This window comes from Elephas maximus, chromosome 3 (assembly GCF_024166365.1).
Source record: "Elephas maximus indicus isolate mEleMax1 chromosome 3, mEleMax1 primary haplotype, whole genome shotgun sequence".
NCBI classification, from domain to species: domain Eukaryota; kingdom Metazoa; phylum Chordata; class Mammalia; order Proboscidea; family Elephantidae; genus Elephas; species Elephas maximus.
In genome coordinates, this window is record NC_064821.1 from 148488105 (window position 1) to 148506516 (window position 18412).

The 18412-nt window shown below is 43.6% G+C and overlaps 1 protein-coding gene across 4 annotated transcripts in view; it reads left to right on the forward strand.

Annotated features, from left to right (window-relative positions):
• The window catches only part of BCAR3 (BCAR3 adaptor protein, NSP family member), a 250806-nt gene that overhangs the window by 130120 nt on the left and 102274 nt on the right, over positions 1-18412 (forward strand). For all 4 annotated transcript variants that reach the window (XM_049879745.1, XM_049879744.1, XM_049879743.1 and 1 more), the window contains exon 2: positions 2354-2681. In XM_049879745.1, the coding sequence (XP_049735702.1) occupies positions 2365-2681 (317 nt within the window). In that variant the 5' untranslated portion in view covers positions 2354-2364. The remainder of the gene's footprint in view (positions 1-2353; positions 2682-18412) is intronic.

The window sequence follows — 18412 nt, forward strand, 5'->3', positions numbered from 1 at the left end:
GAAAAAAGGTACTAATAATATGAACAGTTAAGAGTTCACAGCAGTGGTGTGTGTGTGTGTGTGTAGGGTAGAGGAATCATGTAGGCTTACGTCACTGGTGATCAGGAAGGGAGGGTTAGGGAGTTTGGTTTCTTTTTTAAGAACAATGATTAACACTGAACCAGTGCTGACAGTGTGCCAGGTACTGGCCAGAGCTGGGAGGGACCCACACGGGGGCTCACAGTCCTATTGTTTTGCACCCACTATGATCCAGGCTTTCTGTGTGGTCCCAGTTAGACATGGAGCAGACAAGCCCCAGAATTACCAGGCATGGCAAAGAACTGAGGACAAGGCTAGGATTATATGTCTCAAGTGAAGGGTCTCAGCCCACCCAGCCCTCAGCACTTGTGTGCTTTTCTCTGTTGCACATGGAAGTGGTAGATCATGTGTGTTTTTGTTGTCAAGTGGTTCCTTTGCATACTCTGCTGTCTTTATCCCAGTTTCTAATAGCTTCTGGAGGGCTATGTTCTTGATTGTCCCAAGTTCCTAGTTCCTTTGCAAAATGGAATCTGCAGTTGTTGGTAACCGCTGCAGTGCTATTAAATGATGATTTTCAACCAAAGCTGTTTCCTAACTAATGCTTTGGAAAGGGTGGTTTCTAAGGAGCGGGGCCTGCGGGAGGGCTTGAGGATGGTTTTAGGAGCAAACAGGCGTTCTCGTCGCAGCCCTGGGGAAGGGCTTGGCTATGCTGCTGTGTTGTCCGGACCAGAGTCTGATACCAAGTCTGGGTACAAACCATGCTTTTCACCTAAGCCAAATGATATAAGACTTCTTTAAGGTAACGAGAAACAGGAGCCTGAATAAAAATTTAGGTCCTTACGTCCCTAAAGACGTAAGGACCCAGTGTCTGTACCACGCCAGACTTGGTGTCAGACTTTGGTCCGGACAACACAGTAGCATAGCTAAGCCCTACAGTTCTGGAGCCCTGGTGGCACAGTGGATAAGAGCTCGACCGCTAACAAAAAGCCAGCAGTTTGAATCCACCAGCTGCTCCTTGGAAACCCTGTGGGGCAGTTCTACTCTGTCCTGTAGGGTTGCTATGAGTCAGAATTGACTTGACGGCAACAGGTTTGGGTTTTTTTTTGGGGGGGGGGCGGAGAACAGTTGTTTGAACTGCTTTTACACATGACCTCATGTACCATTTTCCTCTTTGCATGCCCGCTCCTTTTTTTCCCTTTTCTTCTTTCTCTTCCCTTCCTGCTCTTCTCAGACTATAGGCACCCATGGGCATTGCTTAACCCTGCTGGTGGCAGGCAGATTCCCGACCCCTCTGGGGGACAGTGTACATGCAGCCCCTACCCCCCAATGGCCTTCCTGTGCAACTGAGCTCGCTGATGTATGGAGGAGTGGCCCACCTCCTGACCCCTGACCCCCGCCCATCTGCATTAATTAGACAACATTGATTTATTTATAAGCACCAGGCCTTGGCCAGACAAATTCTTCCCCGTCCCCCTGGGTAGCACAACTGAAGGGCTGCCCTGGTGCTGAAGACCTTCCAGCAGCAGCTAAAGAATTCTGATAATCTTCGCCTGTTGTTATCATTTGCAGGGTGGTGGAAATACGTGGACTAATTATCCAATGTGTTTATAACATTTTCTCTAATGTATTTATTACTGATTCCTTGAGTCTTTCCTCAGTCATCTTTTTTGTTGTTTGTGAGCTAGTTGTGCTTTTCTATCAACTTTTGTTGTCTGGAGTAATAAAATGGCTCATGTGTCCCTGATGACTCTGGAATTTGTTCGCTCTTTTCCAGTGGAGGTTCTGCTGCCAACCCAGGAGAATTCCTTTGTGGGATCATAAAAAGAGGGAGATAGAGTGAACTTAGAAATACAAAAAGTTCCCATTCTTATTAAATTCTACTAGTGATGCCATTTGGGGAGGAGTGGTGGTTCAGTGGTAGAATTCTCACTTTCCATGCTGGAGACCCTGGTTCAATTCCTGGCCAATGCACCTCACGTGCAGCTGCCACCGATCTGTCAATAGAGGCTTGCATGTTGCTATGATGATGAACAGATTTCAGGACTGTTCATCCTGAAGAAAGGCCTGGCAATTTACTTGCGAAAATCAGCCAATGAAAACCCTATGGATCACAACGGTCCAATCAGCAACTGATTATTGGATTGTGCAGGACCAATGGAAACATTTCTTTCCATTGTGCAACTAAACAACAACAAACAAGCAATGCTATTAGATAGCATTTGTCTTTTTATGAATATTTTCTTTTATTGTGTGATATCTTTCCATTTCCTTTTATAAATAGGAAGTTGAGTCTTGCAATGAACTTAGATTTACACCTTTGCTTTTTTCTCCTTAGAGTTGAGAATTATGGCTGCAGGAAAATTTGCAAGCCTTCCCAGAAACGTGCCTGTGAATCACCAGTTCCCCCTGGCCTCATCCATGGACCTTCTGAGCAGCAAGTCATCGCTCGTTGAACACCACACTGATGCCTATCAAGACGTGTCTATACACGGCACCCTTCCACGGAAGAAAAAAGGTCCTCCTCCCATAAGGTCCTATGATAACTTCAGTCACATGGGTACCCTCCCTCACTGCAAATCCCCCCGGCAGAACTTGCCTCTGACCCAGGACGTCATCCAGGAGAACCCACTGCAAGGCTGGAAGGGCGAAACCTTCACCTTCAGGTAACTTCTTTAATTTCACAAGTGAAAATGACCTGTCTTAGAGGCTATTTTAATAAGTCTTTTTATTATGGAAAGTGTTAAACATACACGAAGTAGGGCAAGTGGTTTAATTAACCCCCATGGGCCCTTCGACAGTATCAACTCCTGGCCAGTCCTGTTTTATCTGTACTCCCACTCACTTCGCCTCCTGTGGTATTATTTTGAAACAAATCTCAGACATCATTTTATCTGCAAATATTTTGATATGTGCCTTTCAACAATAAAGACTCTTATTTTAAAATGTGTATATATATATATATATATATATATATATAAAACCACATACCAGTATAACACCCAAAAAAATTTACCCATTTCTTAATGTCATCAAATATTTGAGGGTATTTTTAAACACAACTTTCTAGATCATTAAATCTCTCCAAAAGAAAGCACAAATACCTGTATGTATGTATGTATGTGTAGTAGTCACCCCTTATCCAAGAGAGATATGTTCTAAGACCCCTGTGGATGCCTGAAACTAGGGACAGTACCTAGTATATACTATGTACCTGGATAAAAAAAAAAAAAAAAAAAATGTACCTGGATAGTACCTAGTATATACCCTAGATTTACTATGTTTTGTCCTAAACATACAACATACTATGATAAAGTTTAGTTTATAAATTAGGTATAGTAAGAGATTAACAACAATTAATAATATAGTAGAACAATTATAACAATATATTATACTAAAAGTCATGTGAATGTGGTGCCCGGGTGGGACTGAGCAGCACGGCATGAGATTTCGTCACGCTACTCATTTAACAGTTTCTGACTGCGGTTGACCTAGGGTAACTAAAATCGAGGAAAGGGGTAAGAGGGGGGAGGGCGCCTACTGTGTTTTTATCATAACATCGGATTCTGAACAACAGCTATGCAATTCCTTAGAGATACCGGTGTGTCTATAAATTAGGCCCTGCATCTACTTGGATTTAGTTGTCAACATGCTGAAATAAAATTGTGTGTGCATTATCAGGTTAACTCCAGAATACCTTAAGACAAGAATTGATTTTTCCCACCAGTCAGCCAGGGCTCAGGGTAAATAAGCGTTATGGTTGTAAGTGCTTCTCTGGGTTTGTAATTGACCCGGCTGTGATTGGGTTCTGCTTGTTAGAGCTGGTTTGGCAACTGCACTCCCTTTCCTGTTGGGGAAGATCAGTAACCTGTGATGCTATCAGGCAAGTAATGGGACAGTTTCTTCTGTTGTATCTTCTGGCTGTCTCTCTTTTTGTCTAACCCCTGTAGCAAAGACAGCCACTTTGATCCTGGCTGATTTATTTGTTCCATGTCTATATACTGAGCTCTGATGTTAATTAGTACATTGATTTTATAAACACCAGGCCTTCAGTAGGAAAATTCTGCCTTGTCCTCTGAGCATAATAACCAGAGGGCCGGTTCAGCACTGAAGACACTCTAGCAGCCAAATCACTCTCATCATCTGCTTTCACCCTTTTATAGGGCAAGAAATATGTGAACTAACAGGGTCGCAGGGGAGCATCTGAAGTAATGTCCTCCCAGAGCTAATGTTCTAGTGAGGAGCCCAGATACTAAATGTGAGTAAATACATAAGACAATTGCAGGTTGCAGTAAGAGCTACAGAGGAAAAGAAGTGACATGCTGGAGATTTATTAAGGGTGTGTATCTGTTTTGATAGAGTGGACAGGTCTCTGAGGAGATGTATGTAAGCTAAGATTTGCATAACGAGAGAAGGCAGTCATGGAAAAGCCCAGCAGAAAACTCTTCCAGGCGTAGGGAGCACACGTGCAAAGGACCTAAAGCAGGAACGAGTTTGGCATGTTTGAGAAACCTGCAGGAAGTCGGTATGGCCTGTGGCAGAGTGTAACAAGCAGAGATGTTGGCGGGGAGCTAGGCAGACAAGTGTTTGGAATGACTTTCAGTTGCATAATTGCAATAATATAAGAAGAAAATTCAGGGGAGGCCCAGATGTTCTCTGTAGAAAGTGCTGGGGAGCCCTGAAATGTTCCCGACACTGGACTTGAAGGATCCCCAAGATATGCCTGGACCTTCTCCACAAAATCTAGGTGAGTGACCTCTGAGCTCAGCGAGAGAGCCGGCTGCCTGCTGATGAAACAGGTAGATACTGAGGTGCATACCTGACGGTGTAATACCACCCATTGGAACTTAATATGCCAAGATGCAGATGATGAGCCATCATTGCTCCCCCTTGGGAAGGATATGAGGCGACAATATGAAAAATAACTTCCAGCCAGCCAGAAAAGCCAGGCTGCCGGATGTGGAGTCAGAACCAATCTTGCTTATTGTGGGCCACTTCTTCTCTATAAACTTAAACTCTATATTGAGCTCTATATTGAGTCATATCTCATTGGTGCAAATGGTTAAGCGCTTTACTACTATTCAAAATTCATCCAGAGGTGCTTCAGAAGACAGGCCTGGCAATCTGGTTCTGAAAGGTCACAGCCTTGAAAATCCTATGGGGCAGTTCTACTTTGCACGCATGGGGTCATGAGTCAGAACTAACCTGATGACAACCAACAACAACATACGGAGCTAGGAATCTCCTACGTACCAGATGAAGACAGTTCCTTGAAATTCTGAGGTCCTGGCTAGGTGCCAACTCTTATAAGAGGAAACTCGGGGGTGGGGAAGGGGCAACAGAGTCCTCCTTCCTATCTTGAGGAAGTTCTTGATAAACACCCAAGCTCCTGGCTGACAACCTGCCAGAAGTTCAAAGCTTTTTGATTTGAAAACTGACTTGGACAGAGGTCAGGTCTCTGTAAAAGATCTTATCGGAAAGTGGGCACAAGTTCCGAGTTTGAAGTCCAGGCTCTGGAAGACTTAATAAGCGCTGCTGGTTTAGATTTGTTTATGATTCAGGGCTACATTAATCCAAATTCACATCTTTTTTTCCCCCTTAACTTAGAACATTATATTGTTAAAGACGAATACAGGAAGTAACAAATGCGATCCTTCAAAAATTCTGTTGCATGAGGAAGCGTACAGTTGTGTGTCAAAGGATCATAAAATCCTATTTCCCCCTAGTCTCATATGTTAATATATTTTATGACTCGGAATTGACTCAACGGCAATGGGTCATTTACTTAACACATTTTTAAAAAGTTTCTTAAGGCGTTCCCAGCTTTCAGGAGTTCAAAGTACCTTTTAGTCTTCTTTTTCTTTTAAGTATTCCAAATAAGATTATGAGCTACCTCAGTTCCTTTTTGGGACAAGCCACAGTATACACAAATAAAATTTATACCTCTGTAAAGCTTACGACAAACAATACGTATGAGGACCCAAGTCTCCAGGGATAGGGGTTTTGCCTAAGGTGCTACATCAGAAATACAGTGAGAAAGAAGTAGAGTTTCTGTTCCTAATTCATTGATTACAGCTTACAGGAGCTGTGAAAACACCACCCACTTCCTCAGCTGACCCACACTTGTGAGCTGGAAGCCATGTGCCTCTTGAAGTTGTGGCTTTGGATCTCTGTCCCCAGGGACCTAAGGACTGGTTAAGCCTCCATTTAACAAGATTATTAACTTTTTAGGGTTTATTTCAGGTAAATTATTTTGGCCTTACTTTTTCCTTTTCATAGTGAATTTAAGGGTTTAATTTCTATTGACAGTGACTTGCTCAGATGTCAAGACTGGAAACCTTCCATTTCATCATGTTTGATGTTGTGGCAATGGTCAATGGGGCCATCTTGGAGAGCCCAGACCCTCTTTTCCTGTATACCCTTGTTACACACTGAGGGAAGCCCTCCAGACAAGTACCTCCTAAAAAAAAAACCTCCTAATCTTGTGAAATCCTCTAAGTTGCAAGATTGCCATTTCCTCCCGAGATATATTTACCTTATTAATCATCAAAAAGCCACCTTTACTATACTTAGATATTAGTTGAATATCTACCCTGTGAGAGGCCCCAGGCAAAGCACAGGAAGTCTGCCCTTTGACCTAAAAATATGCATTATTTAGCTGTTATATCCACATGTGTCATATCCCCATGAATTATTAATATTTCTCACCTTTTATAGTTTTAAAATATCTTAAAGGATTTCTTCATACATTATCTTCTTTGCATATCATAACCATGAGAGAGATAGCTGATTCATCATGAGCATCATCATCATTGCAATCATTTGCAGTTGAGAAAGTGGGTTCAGGGATGTTGAGGACCTAAGATCACACTCTAGAAGTTGACCGAGGTGGGATTAAAACCCAGAGAAGTACTGTAGTGCCCTCTTCCCCAGACACTGTGCTCTACAGCCTCCCAATTATATTGGTACCAACTGTGGGCATCCTCTGAGCTGTCTTCTTGCACGGAAGAGGTCAGTACCTAGAGTGTGAACCCAGAGCCTTGAGCACTTCCACCCCGCCCTTGGGGAGAATGGAGCCCAGGCTGCTAAGAGTCGGGAAGGCAGACCTGGAAGGGGGTGTGGTCTCCTCATTCAGAGGCCATATCTCTTGGCTGTGTTGTTGTCTTGGCTGCCCTTGGATGTACGTGTGGTTTTGAAAGGTGGCTTAAACCAGAAGCCAGGGAGCTCTTAAGCATGCTGCTTGATATCACAGAAGGAGCCTTTGTTCTGCAGTGGAGCAAGGTTTCTCTGAGAAGCTTGCAGACAGGATTTCCTCTTCGGCTGATGTTCCTTTGATTCGTTTGTTTTCAACGATAGATTTTTATTTGGATCTGGGAGCTTCCTTGGGCTGAGAAGGAACCAGTTCCTGCCAAGATGTCTGTGGTGCGGGTATAGCTGAGGGATCGGTGCTGGGCCCGGGGAGACACACATTCCTGGGAACAGCTGCCGAGCACCTAATCCCTTCTGCCCCTTGTGCTGTGGCAGCATGTGGCGGACAATGTGGTGTTTTATTCCTTTGCATGAGTGGAGCTGACTGACTAGTCACAAGTGTTTTAACTGATGGTGGCCAGAAAACCTGTAGAATTACCTCAAGTTAAAATCCAGTACATTTACCCAGGCAATAACTACCATGTCACAGTATCAGATCTTCAGAATTGAGGCAAAGCTGTAAGGCACAGGATCTATGCAGACTTTGATCTAAAACACTGATTGGAGACTAACTCTGGGCTGTGTCAATAGTTTCATCTGAAAAACTGTTTCAGTTGTTCCTCTTCAGAACTGCCAAGTTCTACAACCACTGCTTTCTTCTTAACAAAGCTAGATGTTTTCCCAGACATACAAATAAGTCAGCCGTTAGCTCAGAGTTAATTGGAAGGATCTAGAATGCGAAGATCCACACACAAACATCTGTGGTTTGTTTGTACGTGAACATGTCTGCTGTCTACAAATTGGAATTTTATGTGCACCAAGGGAAAGTTGGATTCAGAATATTTTTAAAAATCTATTTAATAGAATTTAGTATTTAATAGAAGGTACATTTATTGGTTTGACAGAGTGGCAATGACTTTTAACAGCCTGAATTCAAGGATGTCTCTAGAAAGTAAAAGGCCAGAGGCTTTTTATTTTTTTCAAGTCTTAAATTGAGTTTTATTAACATTTTTAAATGCTCCTTGGTGTTTGAGTGCAGCTGTTGTGGATGGGTTAGTGCCTTCTGAGGTCTGGTGCATGTCGAGGCCCAGTGGCCCCTGGTGCCAAGGCCAGGAGCAGCTGGGTCAGAGGTGAGCTTGGCTGCTGCCAGGCATTGAGTGCTGCCCCTGGGCTGAGGAAGCCTGGAGAATGGGAGATGCCTGATGGTAGTCCCAAATCCTCTACTGCCAAGGATGATTTCAACCTAAAGGCTGTAATCTCTGCATTCTCAGCTGTTCTTTTGGGGAAAACTAAAGGAATTTTTTTTTTTCTAACTGCTTGCAAACCACTACCAAGAAAATCATCAGAGTATTACACAAAGCAGTCCTTGTTGAGTGGAGCTGCTCAACATCTTCTCTGGCCCAGCCCTCCAAGACAGGCCTGCTTTAAATCATGTTTTTTCAGGCCTCCCGCATGCTGTTTGGGAAAGGTCAGGCTTTTTTAGTATTCTGAGAGTCAGAGACCTAACTCTAGGCTGTGCCAGAGACTCAGAGATAGAGACATCTACCCCTCAGTATATGTAAATGCATGTTTGTAAACAGGAGGTGCTATGCGATTACAAATTATCATTCATGTTCTTATCACATGTGGGTTTGGGAGCAAGCCCAGCCTGGCCAGAAGATACAAGCTAGAGAAGTTGTAGTCGCTATTGTTGATTGGAAGGAGATTGTCTTCAGGACACTGGGGTCTGGACTGGGTGGGTGGGAGCAGGGACCTGGAGCCAGAGGGACTGAGCCAGCCTGTTGTTCACAGCTTTTTATTGTTGTCACTAAATACAAGGGCTCCACTACACGTCAGCTCTCGGACATTCACACTTGAGCCTGATGCACGGTTCTGGATGTCTGGCTGGGCAGGTCACGTACCTGTTCTCAATTCCCATCTGGTCCTTCCTTCCTTTCTCCTTTAAGGCTGGAGCTGGGAGGCTCCTAATCCTCGTGTGTAACCTGAGATCATGTTCAATGCCTGCAGCTAACGTGGGAGAAATTTTCCCACGTGTTGATGGCGTCTGGCTAGAATCCCTCACTCTGGGTCTGCTCTAAGCTGCCCTGCAGCAGTGCGTCGTGGCCAGTGCTCACAGTTGCAGGTAGACAGCCACACAGTGCACCAAAGTCTTAGCACACCATTGTACTGAAACACAGAACAGAGCCTGTCTGCAGTGACTGGCCCTGAGCCCTTGACTGATTGTCTACGTTTTTATTAACATCAGTGTCTTCACAGCTTATTCTTTCTTTCGACTAGTATTTATTAAGCTTGTTTTGTGCCAAGCATTGTGCTGGGTACCAAGTGCCCATAGAGAATGAAATAGATGTGGGTCCTGTCCTTAAGGAGCTCCTAGTTTCTGGCAATCAGATAAACCCATTGACAGATACGTAACTACAAGGTGAAGGGGAGTGAGGATGCAACATCAGGGGCCCTGAGTTACTTAGTTGGGAACGCCTCTCGGGGAGGGAGTATTTGAGCCGAGACTTGAAGGATGAGAAGCCAGCATGAGAAGTCTGTAAAGGCTTAATTGAAGGCAATGAAGGTGTTTTCTAGGCACTGAGAAGAGCCTCCATGTAGCCCAAGTAGAGGGAGGGAGAGAGTGGCTTTGGGAAGAGGTTGTTAGAAGTCAGCAGTGGCCAAGATCCATGCAAGGACCTCCAGACCTGGGCTGTCCACATGGAGGCCACCAGCCACAGGGGCTTATCGAGCACTTGAAACATGGCTGGTCCAAATTGAGATGTGCTCAAGTGTAAAACATATATCAGATTTTGAAGGTTTAAAAAGCATGTAAAAAGGTCCCTGGGTGGTACAAATGTTTGCACTCAGCTGGTAACCAAAAGATGGGGGTACTGAACGCACTCAGTGGCGCCGCAGATAAAACAGACCTGGTGACCTGCTTCTGTAAAGATTACAGCCAAGAAAACCCTACCGAGTAGTTCTACTCTGTAGCACATAGGGTCTCCTAAGTCACAAATCAAAATAAAACCAACAACCAAAAGCATACAAAAGATCTCGTTAATAAGTTTTATGTGGATTATGTGTTGAAATGATTATATGTTATTAAGATTAATTTTACTGTTTCATTTTGCTTTTTAAAAATTTGGCTACTGGAAGATTTTAAATGACATAGGTGGCTTACATTATATTTCTATTGGACAGTGCTGGTCTAGACCTTGGTAAGGAGTTTAGGTTTTCTCCAAAGGACAGAGGGAAATTCTTAAAGGGTTTTAAGCAAGAGAATGGCATGATCTGATTCAGTGTTTTAGAGGATGGCTTGGTCTCTCAGTGGAGAACTCGTTGGTGGGGAAGAAGAAGGAGAGGTGGCCAGGCAGGAGGCTGTTGCAGAAGTCCAGGGAACAGGATAGAGGTCCACATGACGGTGGTACCAGAGGAGAGATAGTGGGTGGATCCAGGAAATATTTCGCAGATAGAGTCTACCGGACTTACTGAGTGTTGCATGGGAGGGGAGCCGTGAGGGACAGTCATGCATGATTTATGCTATGGAGTATATGGGGTGGAGCCATTTACTGAGATGGGAGGGAAACAGGGCTTTGTTTGTTTCTTTTGAGGTGGGGGGTATGGTAGCTTGTAAGGAGCCTTGGTTAAGTGCTCGGCTACTAACCGAAAGGTTGGTAGCTCAAACCCACCCAGCAGCTCCACAAGAGAAAGACTTGGAGATCTGCTTCTGCAAAGAGTACAGTCAAGAAAACCCCTCTGGGACAGTTATACTCTGTCAAGTGGGGTCATTATGAGTTAAAATTGACTCAGTGGCACCTAACAACAACAACATGGCAGATTCCAGAGAACAGAAACTTCTGTTTTGCTGTCCTAAATTGAGATAGTCCCTGAGTGGTGCAAATGGTTAACGTGCTTGGCTGCTAACCAAAAGTTTGGAGGTTCGAGTTCACCCAGAGGCACCATGGAAGAAAGGCCTGGTGATCTACTTCCAAAAATCAGCCACTGAAAACCCCATGGAGCATAGCTCTACTCTGACACACATAGGGTCACCACGTTTCAGAGTCAACTCGACAGCAATTGGTTACTGGTTAAGTCTGAGATGTGTTAAGTGGCAACGTTAGTCAAGCCATTGTATTATGAGCCTACAGCTCTGGACAGTCTAGGCTAAAAGTTATGAAGTTCGGAGTCTGGATAGAAAAGGAGCTTAAAGACATGAAAATGGATGTGATTGTCAAGGATGAGATCCCCATAAAAAGCAAAGGAAAGGGACCCTGGAATCAAGCATAGTCCATCCCCAGGAGTCAAGTAGAGGAGGCTGAGTTTGATTTGAAGGGAGCAGAGAAATGAGGCAAGAGCTGAATGGGGTTGGTTTCTTTTGTATAGATGAGAGACAAAATTCAGTAGGAAAAGATCTAATCTTTTAAGCACGCAGTAACACAAAGCACATTTTTTCATCACTTGTTTCTTTTCTATAAAACACTTTTGGTTTGATTAAAGTAGACACGTCCCCAGGGCCACCTTCCCTGTGGGCCTATGTCAGCAGCTCTGAACCCATGATGATTCTGCTCCTGTGGTCCTTTCTCTAATGTAACCCAGAAGTCTACTGACGACTCTGTAGACAGAGGAGGTACACAGATGGCTGCAGTTGGCAATCAGGCTTTTGCTTGATGGGAGATGGCTGCTTTTCAAATGGGCAGCCATCTTGAGGATGGGAAGGTAGGTCAAGGACGTGTGTTCTGTATCTGGTCCTCCACAGGGTTTACAATCACTAATTTTTTAGAAGCAGATCACCAGGCCTTTCTTCTGAGGCTCCTTTGGGTGGGTGGACTCGAACTGCCAACCTTTTGGTTAGCAGCTGAGCCCTTAACTGTTTCTGCCACCAAGGGACTCCCCTATATCTGGTAGACTGAGTGAAAAGCATGCTTTATGGGGCCTTTAGGACATTATCTCAAAACCACAGCACTTTTATTCTGCCTTTAAATTCGTTGAGGCAAAACTTTTATAAACACAATTCTTTAGGAGGAGGTGGGGAATGGCTGGGGACGACAGGGTTGGTGGTGCTGGTGGGAGTGGAGGAAAGGCAGATAGATACCAGCCAAACAAAGCATCTGCTTTTATCAAAAGTGCTGTGTTTGGGCTCAGACAGCCTGAAGCCTGATGCTTCACTGAAGCCAGGCCCTCTGTGCCTGCCAAGAGACATACTGGCCTTGATACAGTTTTTCTTGTTCTTATTCTATTCAGTTTGACTGACTGCTGCCAAGTTCAGAAAATTCAACAACGGCTTTTTGCTGATTGCTGTTACTTGAATTCTGCTGAGCATAGGTTAACCCTATGACTGGGTCAGCTTTTGTCAACCAGCGCTACTCGGTGTTAGTTTCGTATTCTTCTGTAGACTCACCATTCTGTAACATGCAAGATGTTTAGACAGTGCTGTTTTAACACGACTAGAGAAACTGCCTGAGGAGGCAGCTTAATTGCCGTTCTTTTAATGTATGTCATGAACAAATTAATCAGGCATCGCTTTCTTTTCAGTGAAGATAGAAACTGACTCAGAGAATTGGGAATTGGCTGTTGAAGTGAAAGAAGCAGGAGTTTTAGAAGTAACCAGCCTTAGGTTCCTGCACAGAATCTAAGGGAGGGAAGTGTGTGTTAGACCGCGAGTCTATTCTGGACTGTGAGAATAAAGATTCCCAAAGTTGAGAGAAATGATGAAGATAGTCCCAGTAGCTTGAAGCTCCAAAAGGGAAACACAGCTCAGGACAAAAACAATTCTCTGACCACAGTTCTGAATGAGGAAGAGGAATATGACCATCCAGGTAGCTCTTCTGCTTAAGAATGTGTGTAAAAGGCTGTCTCCAGCCTGGACTGACTTGATTAAAGAATTCCCCCAATGTGGCAAGATGAGCCAGGGCCATTTTTATTTGTTCATTCCCAAGTATGTTGCACGTCTACTCTGTATCAGGCTTTGTGCTAGGGCCTCAAGGACAGAGAGGATGGGATCTCTGTCCATTTAAGGAGCACATGGCCTTAGAAGAAAGGGAGGCCCATTATGAGCCACTTGACCTCATGAGCACCTGTTCCCTCCATCTTCTTTGCAGCTGAGCTAGCTGCCCATCCACAGTACACTCCTTTGTGTGTCACTTCACTAGTTCAATAAACAAGTCTGCTTTTCTTGACCTCTGTTCTCAACATCTTTCCAGGTATAAGATTATGTTTTCTCTTTGACTTGGTGTCTGGAGGTTGTACCTTCTATGTAACCCTTTCCTCAGGACCTGCTTGCTCTGTGCCTCCACCTCCTCTGTGTTGTCCTGGCCTTTAGACCCAGACCCAAGAAGAGCTCGGCCATGCAACCTGGGGCCATATCAGAGAGTGGCACTGAGTTGCAGAAGAAACAGAGTGCAGAGTGAGCAGAGGCTTGCGAAAAATGCTAGGGGCAGCAAAAAGGGCTTCCAGAAGTTATGTTTGGAACAATACTGCCAAAGAGAGGGGGGATGTGAGAGAAATCAAACTGCTGAGCTTCTGTTCGGCTTGCATTTTTTCTGACTCCTCTGATTGGAAAGGGTAGGGAAAGTGTGAGGAAGAGGATTGCAGGCCTGGAGTAGATGAGGTCATTGTACGAGGGGCTCTAATGGCACCAAAGTCCAAGAAGACTGAGGGAGCTTGAGGCTGAGATTATCAAATCAGTGCTGGACCGTTGGAGGAATCATTGGATAACCAAGAGCTATAGGAAAGATGCAGATAGAGAAATATTCCAGTTTTCAAAAAAAGAAACTAGGGAGATAAATCTGCAAAATGATGAGTTTGACATCGATCTCAAGAAATACCCTAAAATAGATTATTAGAATAATGACCTTTGAATATTTGGTAAAAGAAGCAGCAAGCATTAGGAGCTAGCAGGGCTTTGCTAAAAGAAAATCATACCAAGTTAACCTTCTTTCCTGGGATTGCTTGGATTGTAGATGAGAAGAGAATCCCTGAGTGGCACAAACTACTAGCCAAAAGGTTGGCGATTAGAACCTACCCAGAAGCCCCTCAGGAGACAGGCCTGGAGATCTGTTTCCAAAAGGTCACAGCTGTGAAAACCCTATGGAGCAGTTCTACTCTGCAACACACGGGGTCACCATGAGTCAGAATTGACTTGACCAACAGCAACAACAACAATAGATGAGAAGGATGCTGAAAAGGTGTGTATACAGATGTCAGCCTTTTGTGATATCTTTGTGAGAGATTCAGACTTGGTGATAGCACTAGATGATGGTACATGAAACATGCTGTAGGCTGTGTCCTTAGCCCCGTTCTGGTCTTTTTTTTTTTTAATCACTTAAATAATGATATTGCATGCATATCACATTTGTAGATGACATGAATCTTGGAGGAATAACTATGTCAGAACGACAGAAATGGCATCCAAAACAAAACCTTGGCATTTTCAAACAACAGACCAGATCTAACCAGACTAAACCTTATATAGAGACACAATGATGTTCACTAGAGTCCAGAAACACTCATTACAAAGTAAAAATATTGGATTTGGTTTAACAGCCACACATGAAAAAAATTCTGGGATTTGCATAACTGGGACCTCCAAATGAGTCAATGGCATGCTATGGCTGTCAGAGAAGCTAATGTGATTTTAGGAGCATCAATTGAAGTTTAATATTCAGACCAAGGCAGGTGATCATCCTTGGCTGCTCAAATCACATCTGGTGAATTGTTTTTAGCTCTAGGCATCAGAAATGGAAGACGAATTCCCCCCACTGCAGAGCAGTGAGCTTCTGTCTAGTCCTCTCTTCTGCTCTAAAGCAGAAAAGTTGGTTTAATCGTTAGGGGCACCCTTAAGGCTCTTTTGTATTAGTGTAAAGGAACTTTTCAAGTTGTGTGTTGACCCCAGGAGGAGAATTCTGTCAACTGCTAGTGAAGCATACTTTAAGGAATAAGCCCAGTAGATAGATTGTGAGATGTGGACAAGTGATTCTCACTCATTTATTTTGCAAGGTGATGAAACAAAAATATTTTCTTAACTGCACATCTAGAAGTGTTGTAGTTCTTTGTGTTTAAAGCTATGTCTTTTTAAATAAGCAAAGGCTATACACACAATGGAGTCCCTGGGTGGTACAAACAGTTATCGAGATTGGCTGCTAACCAAAAGGTTGGAGATTCAAGTCTACCCAGAGGCACCTCAAAAGAAAGATGTGGTGATCTACTTCTGAAAAAATCAGCCATTGAAAACCCTCTGGAGCACAGTTCTACTCTGGCACGTGTGAGGTTGCCATGAGTTGGAATTGACTCATTGGCAATTGGTTTGTACACAAAATATGTCCCCACTAACCGAAAGGTTGGTGGTTCAAACCCACCCAGTGGCTCTGTGGGAAGAAGACCTGGAGATCTGCTTCCATAAACATTACAGCCAGCAAAACCCTATGGGGCAGTTCTACTTTGTCACATGGGGTTGCTATGCGTCAGAATCGATTCAAGGGCACCTCACAACAAGAGTGAGAAAGCAACTCTTTACTGGGGCTCAAATGTGATTCCCCAAAATCAGTAAAGAATCTGTTAATCTAACCACACACTAGCCATTTTCCTGGGAAATGTCATCTCTTCGCTCACCAGGCCTATATTAAGCATCAATTTCTTCTCATTTCCCCATAAACAGATGGAAATGACCCTGTGGTAAACTTTCTTTGTTCTCTTGGTTATCTCCCTGATTAGCTTCCTTCCTGGCATTTTAAACATGTCCAGAGAGATTCATCTTCAACAGGAGCAGCCAGCCATGCACTGTCACTTTGAAAACATCTGGTCTCAGTGGGGCTCCATTGCTGAGGGAGTTCTGTGAGGTCATCACAGTTAAGTCACAGGCCTGTGGCTAATGAGGAGGCTCATGAGTCCAGGAACATTCCTCTCATGTTCTCTCCCTCCCTTCTCTTCCTCCAATGTTATTCTTCCCTTGGTGCAACCTATGGAGTGTGGCGGGAGGGAAGGGTTGGGGTCTAGGTCTTCTACACAGTGGAGAATAAACACACACATACGTGTGTGCATGCACACACACGTTCATTCGTTCATTCCAGTCAATATGTATTGAGCAACAGTGTCCTGAGGGTACAAAGGTAAATAAAATATGGGCTCTATTCTCAGTAAGCTCATAGTCCAGTAAGGGAGGCAGATGTAAATACACATATTATATTGAATTATAATTATTTGCTGTCACAGACTTTTGTGAATGGAAAAGATTCCCTGAAGAGATATTATTAATACTGTGAATTGCAAGTGTGTGTGTTTGGGGCGGTCGGGGAGGCGGGGGGAGTGGAGGCGGGGGCAGACAGAGGACAAAGAGAGTAGGAATGATTGGTAAGAAGATGGGGGCTCCAGGCCTATTGGTTCGGGGAATTCCAAATTGTCTGGGTTTGTTGGAGTATAAGGAGCAAGGTCGTTTACCCGTCTGTCAGTTTGTCGTACTGTGGGGGCTTGCATGTTGCTGTGATGCTGGAAGCTGTGCCACTGGTATTCAAATACCAGCAGGGTCACTCATGGCGGACAGGTTTCAGCTGAGCTTCCAGACTAAAACAGACTAGGAAGAAGGACCTGGGGGTCTACTTCTGAAAAGAATTGTCTAGTGAAAACCTTGTGAATATCAGTGGAACACTGTTTGATAAAGTGCCACAAGATGAGCCCCTCATATCGAAAGGCACTCAAAAGACGACTGGGGAAGAGTTGCCTCCTCAATGTAGAGTCAACCTTAATGACATGGATGGAGTCAAGCTTTGGGGACCTTCATTTGCTGATGTGGCATGACTCCAAATGAGAAGAAACAGCTGCAAGTGTTCATTAATAATCGGAACATGGAATGTATGAAGCATGAATCTAGGAATATTGGAAATTGTCAAAAATGAAATGGACCTTATAAACATCAATATCCTAGGCATTAGTGAGCTGATGTATTGATCATTTTGAATCAGACAGTCATATGGTTTACTATGCCAGGAATGACAACTTGAAGAGGAATGACATTGCATTCATCGTCAAAAAGAACATTTCAAGATCTAGCCTGAAGTATAATACTGTCAGTGATAGCATAATATCCATATGCATACAAGGAAAACCAGTTAATATGACCGTTACTCAAGTTTTACACATCAAAACTAAGGCCAAAGATGAAGAAATTGAAGAATTTTACCAACTTTTGCAGTCTGAAATTGATCAGACATGCAATCAGGATGTATTGATAATTACTAGTGATTGGAATTCAAAAGTTGGAAACAAAGAAGAAGGATTGGTAGTTGGAAAATATGTCCTTAGTGATAGAAATGATGCCAGAGATTTCATGACAGAATTTTGCAAGACCAACGACTTCTTCATTACAAATACCTTTCTTCAACAACATAAACGGTGACTATATGCATGGACCTAACCAGATGGAATACACAGGAATCAAATCCTTTCTACATCTGTAGAAAGAGACAACGGAGAAGCTCAATATCATCAGTCAGAACAAGGCCAGGGACTGGCTGTGGAACAGACCATCAATTGCTCATATTCAAGTTCAAGTCGAAGCTGAAGAAAATTAGAACAAGTCCACCAGAGCCAAAGTATGACCTTGAGGATATCCCACCTGAATGTAGAGACCATAAGAATAGATTTGACGCATTGAACGCTAATGACTAAAGACCAGACAGGTTGTGGAATGACATCAAGGACATCATACCTGAAGAAAGCAAGAGGTATTAAAAAGACAAGAAAGAAAGAAAAGACCAATATGGGTATCAGAAGAGACCCCGAAACTTGCTTTTTCAACATCAAGTACCGAAGCAAATGGAAGAAATAATGAAGCAAAAGAGCTGAATAGAAGATTTCAAAAGGTGGCACGAGCAGGCAAAGTATATTATAATGACATGTACGAAGGCTGGAATTAGAAAACCAAAAGGGAAGAACACACTCTGGATTTCTCAAGCTGAAAGAACTGAAGAAAAACTTCAAGCCTCAAGTTGCAATATTGAAGGATTCTACAAGGAAAATATGAAATGATGCAGGAAGCATCAAAAGAAGATGGAAGGAATACACAGAGTCACTATACAAAAAAATTGTTCCATGTTCAACCAGTTCAGGAGGTAGCATATGATCAGGAACTGATGATACTGAAGGAAGAAGTCCAAACTGTACAGAAGGCCTTAGGAATTGATGGAATACCAATTAAGATGTTTCAACAAACAGATGCAGTGTTGGAAGTTCTCACTTG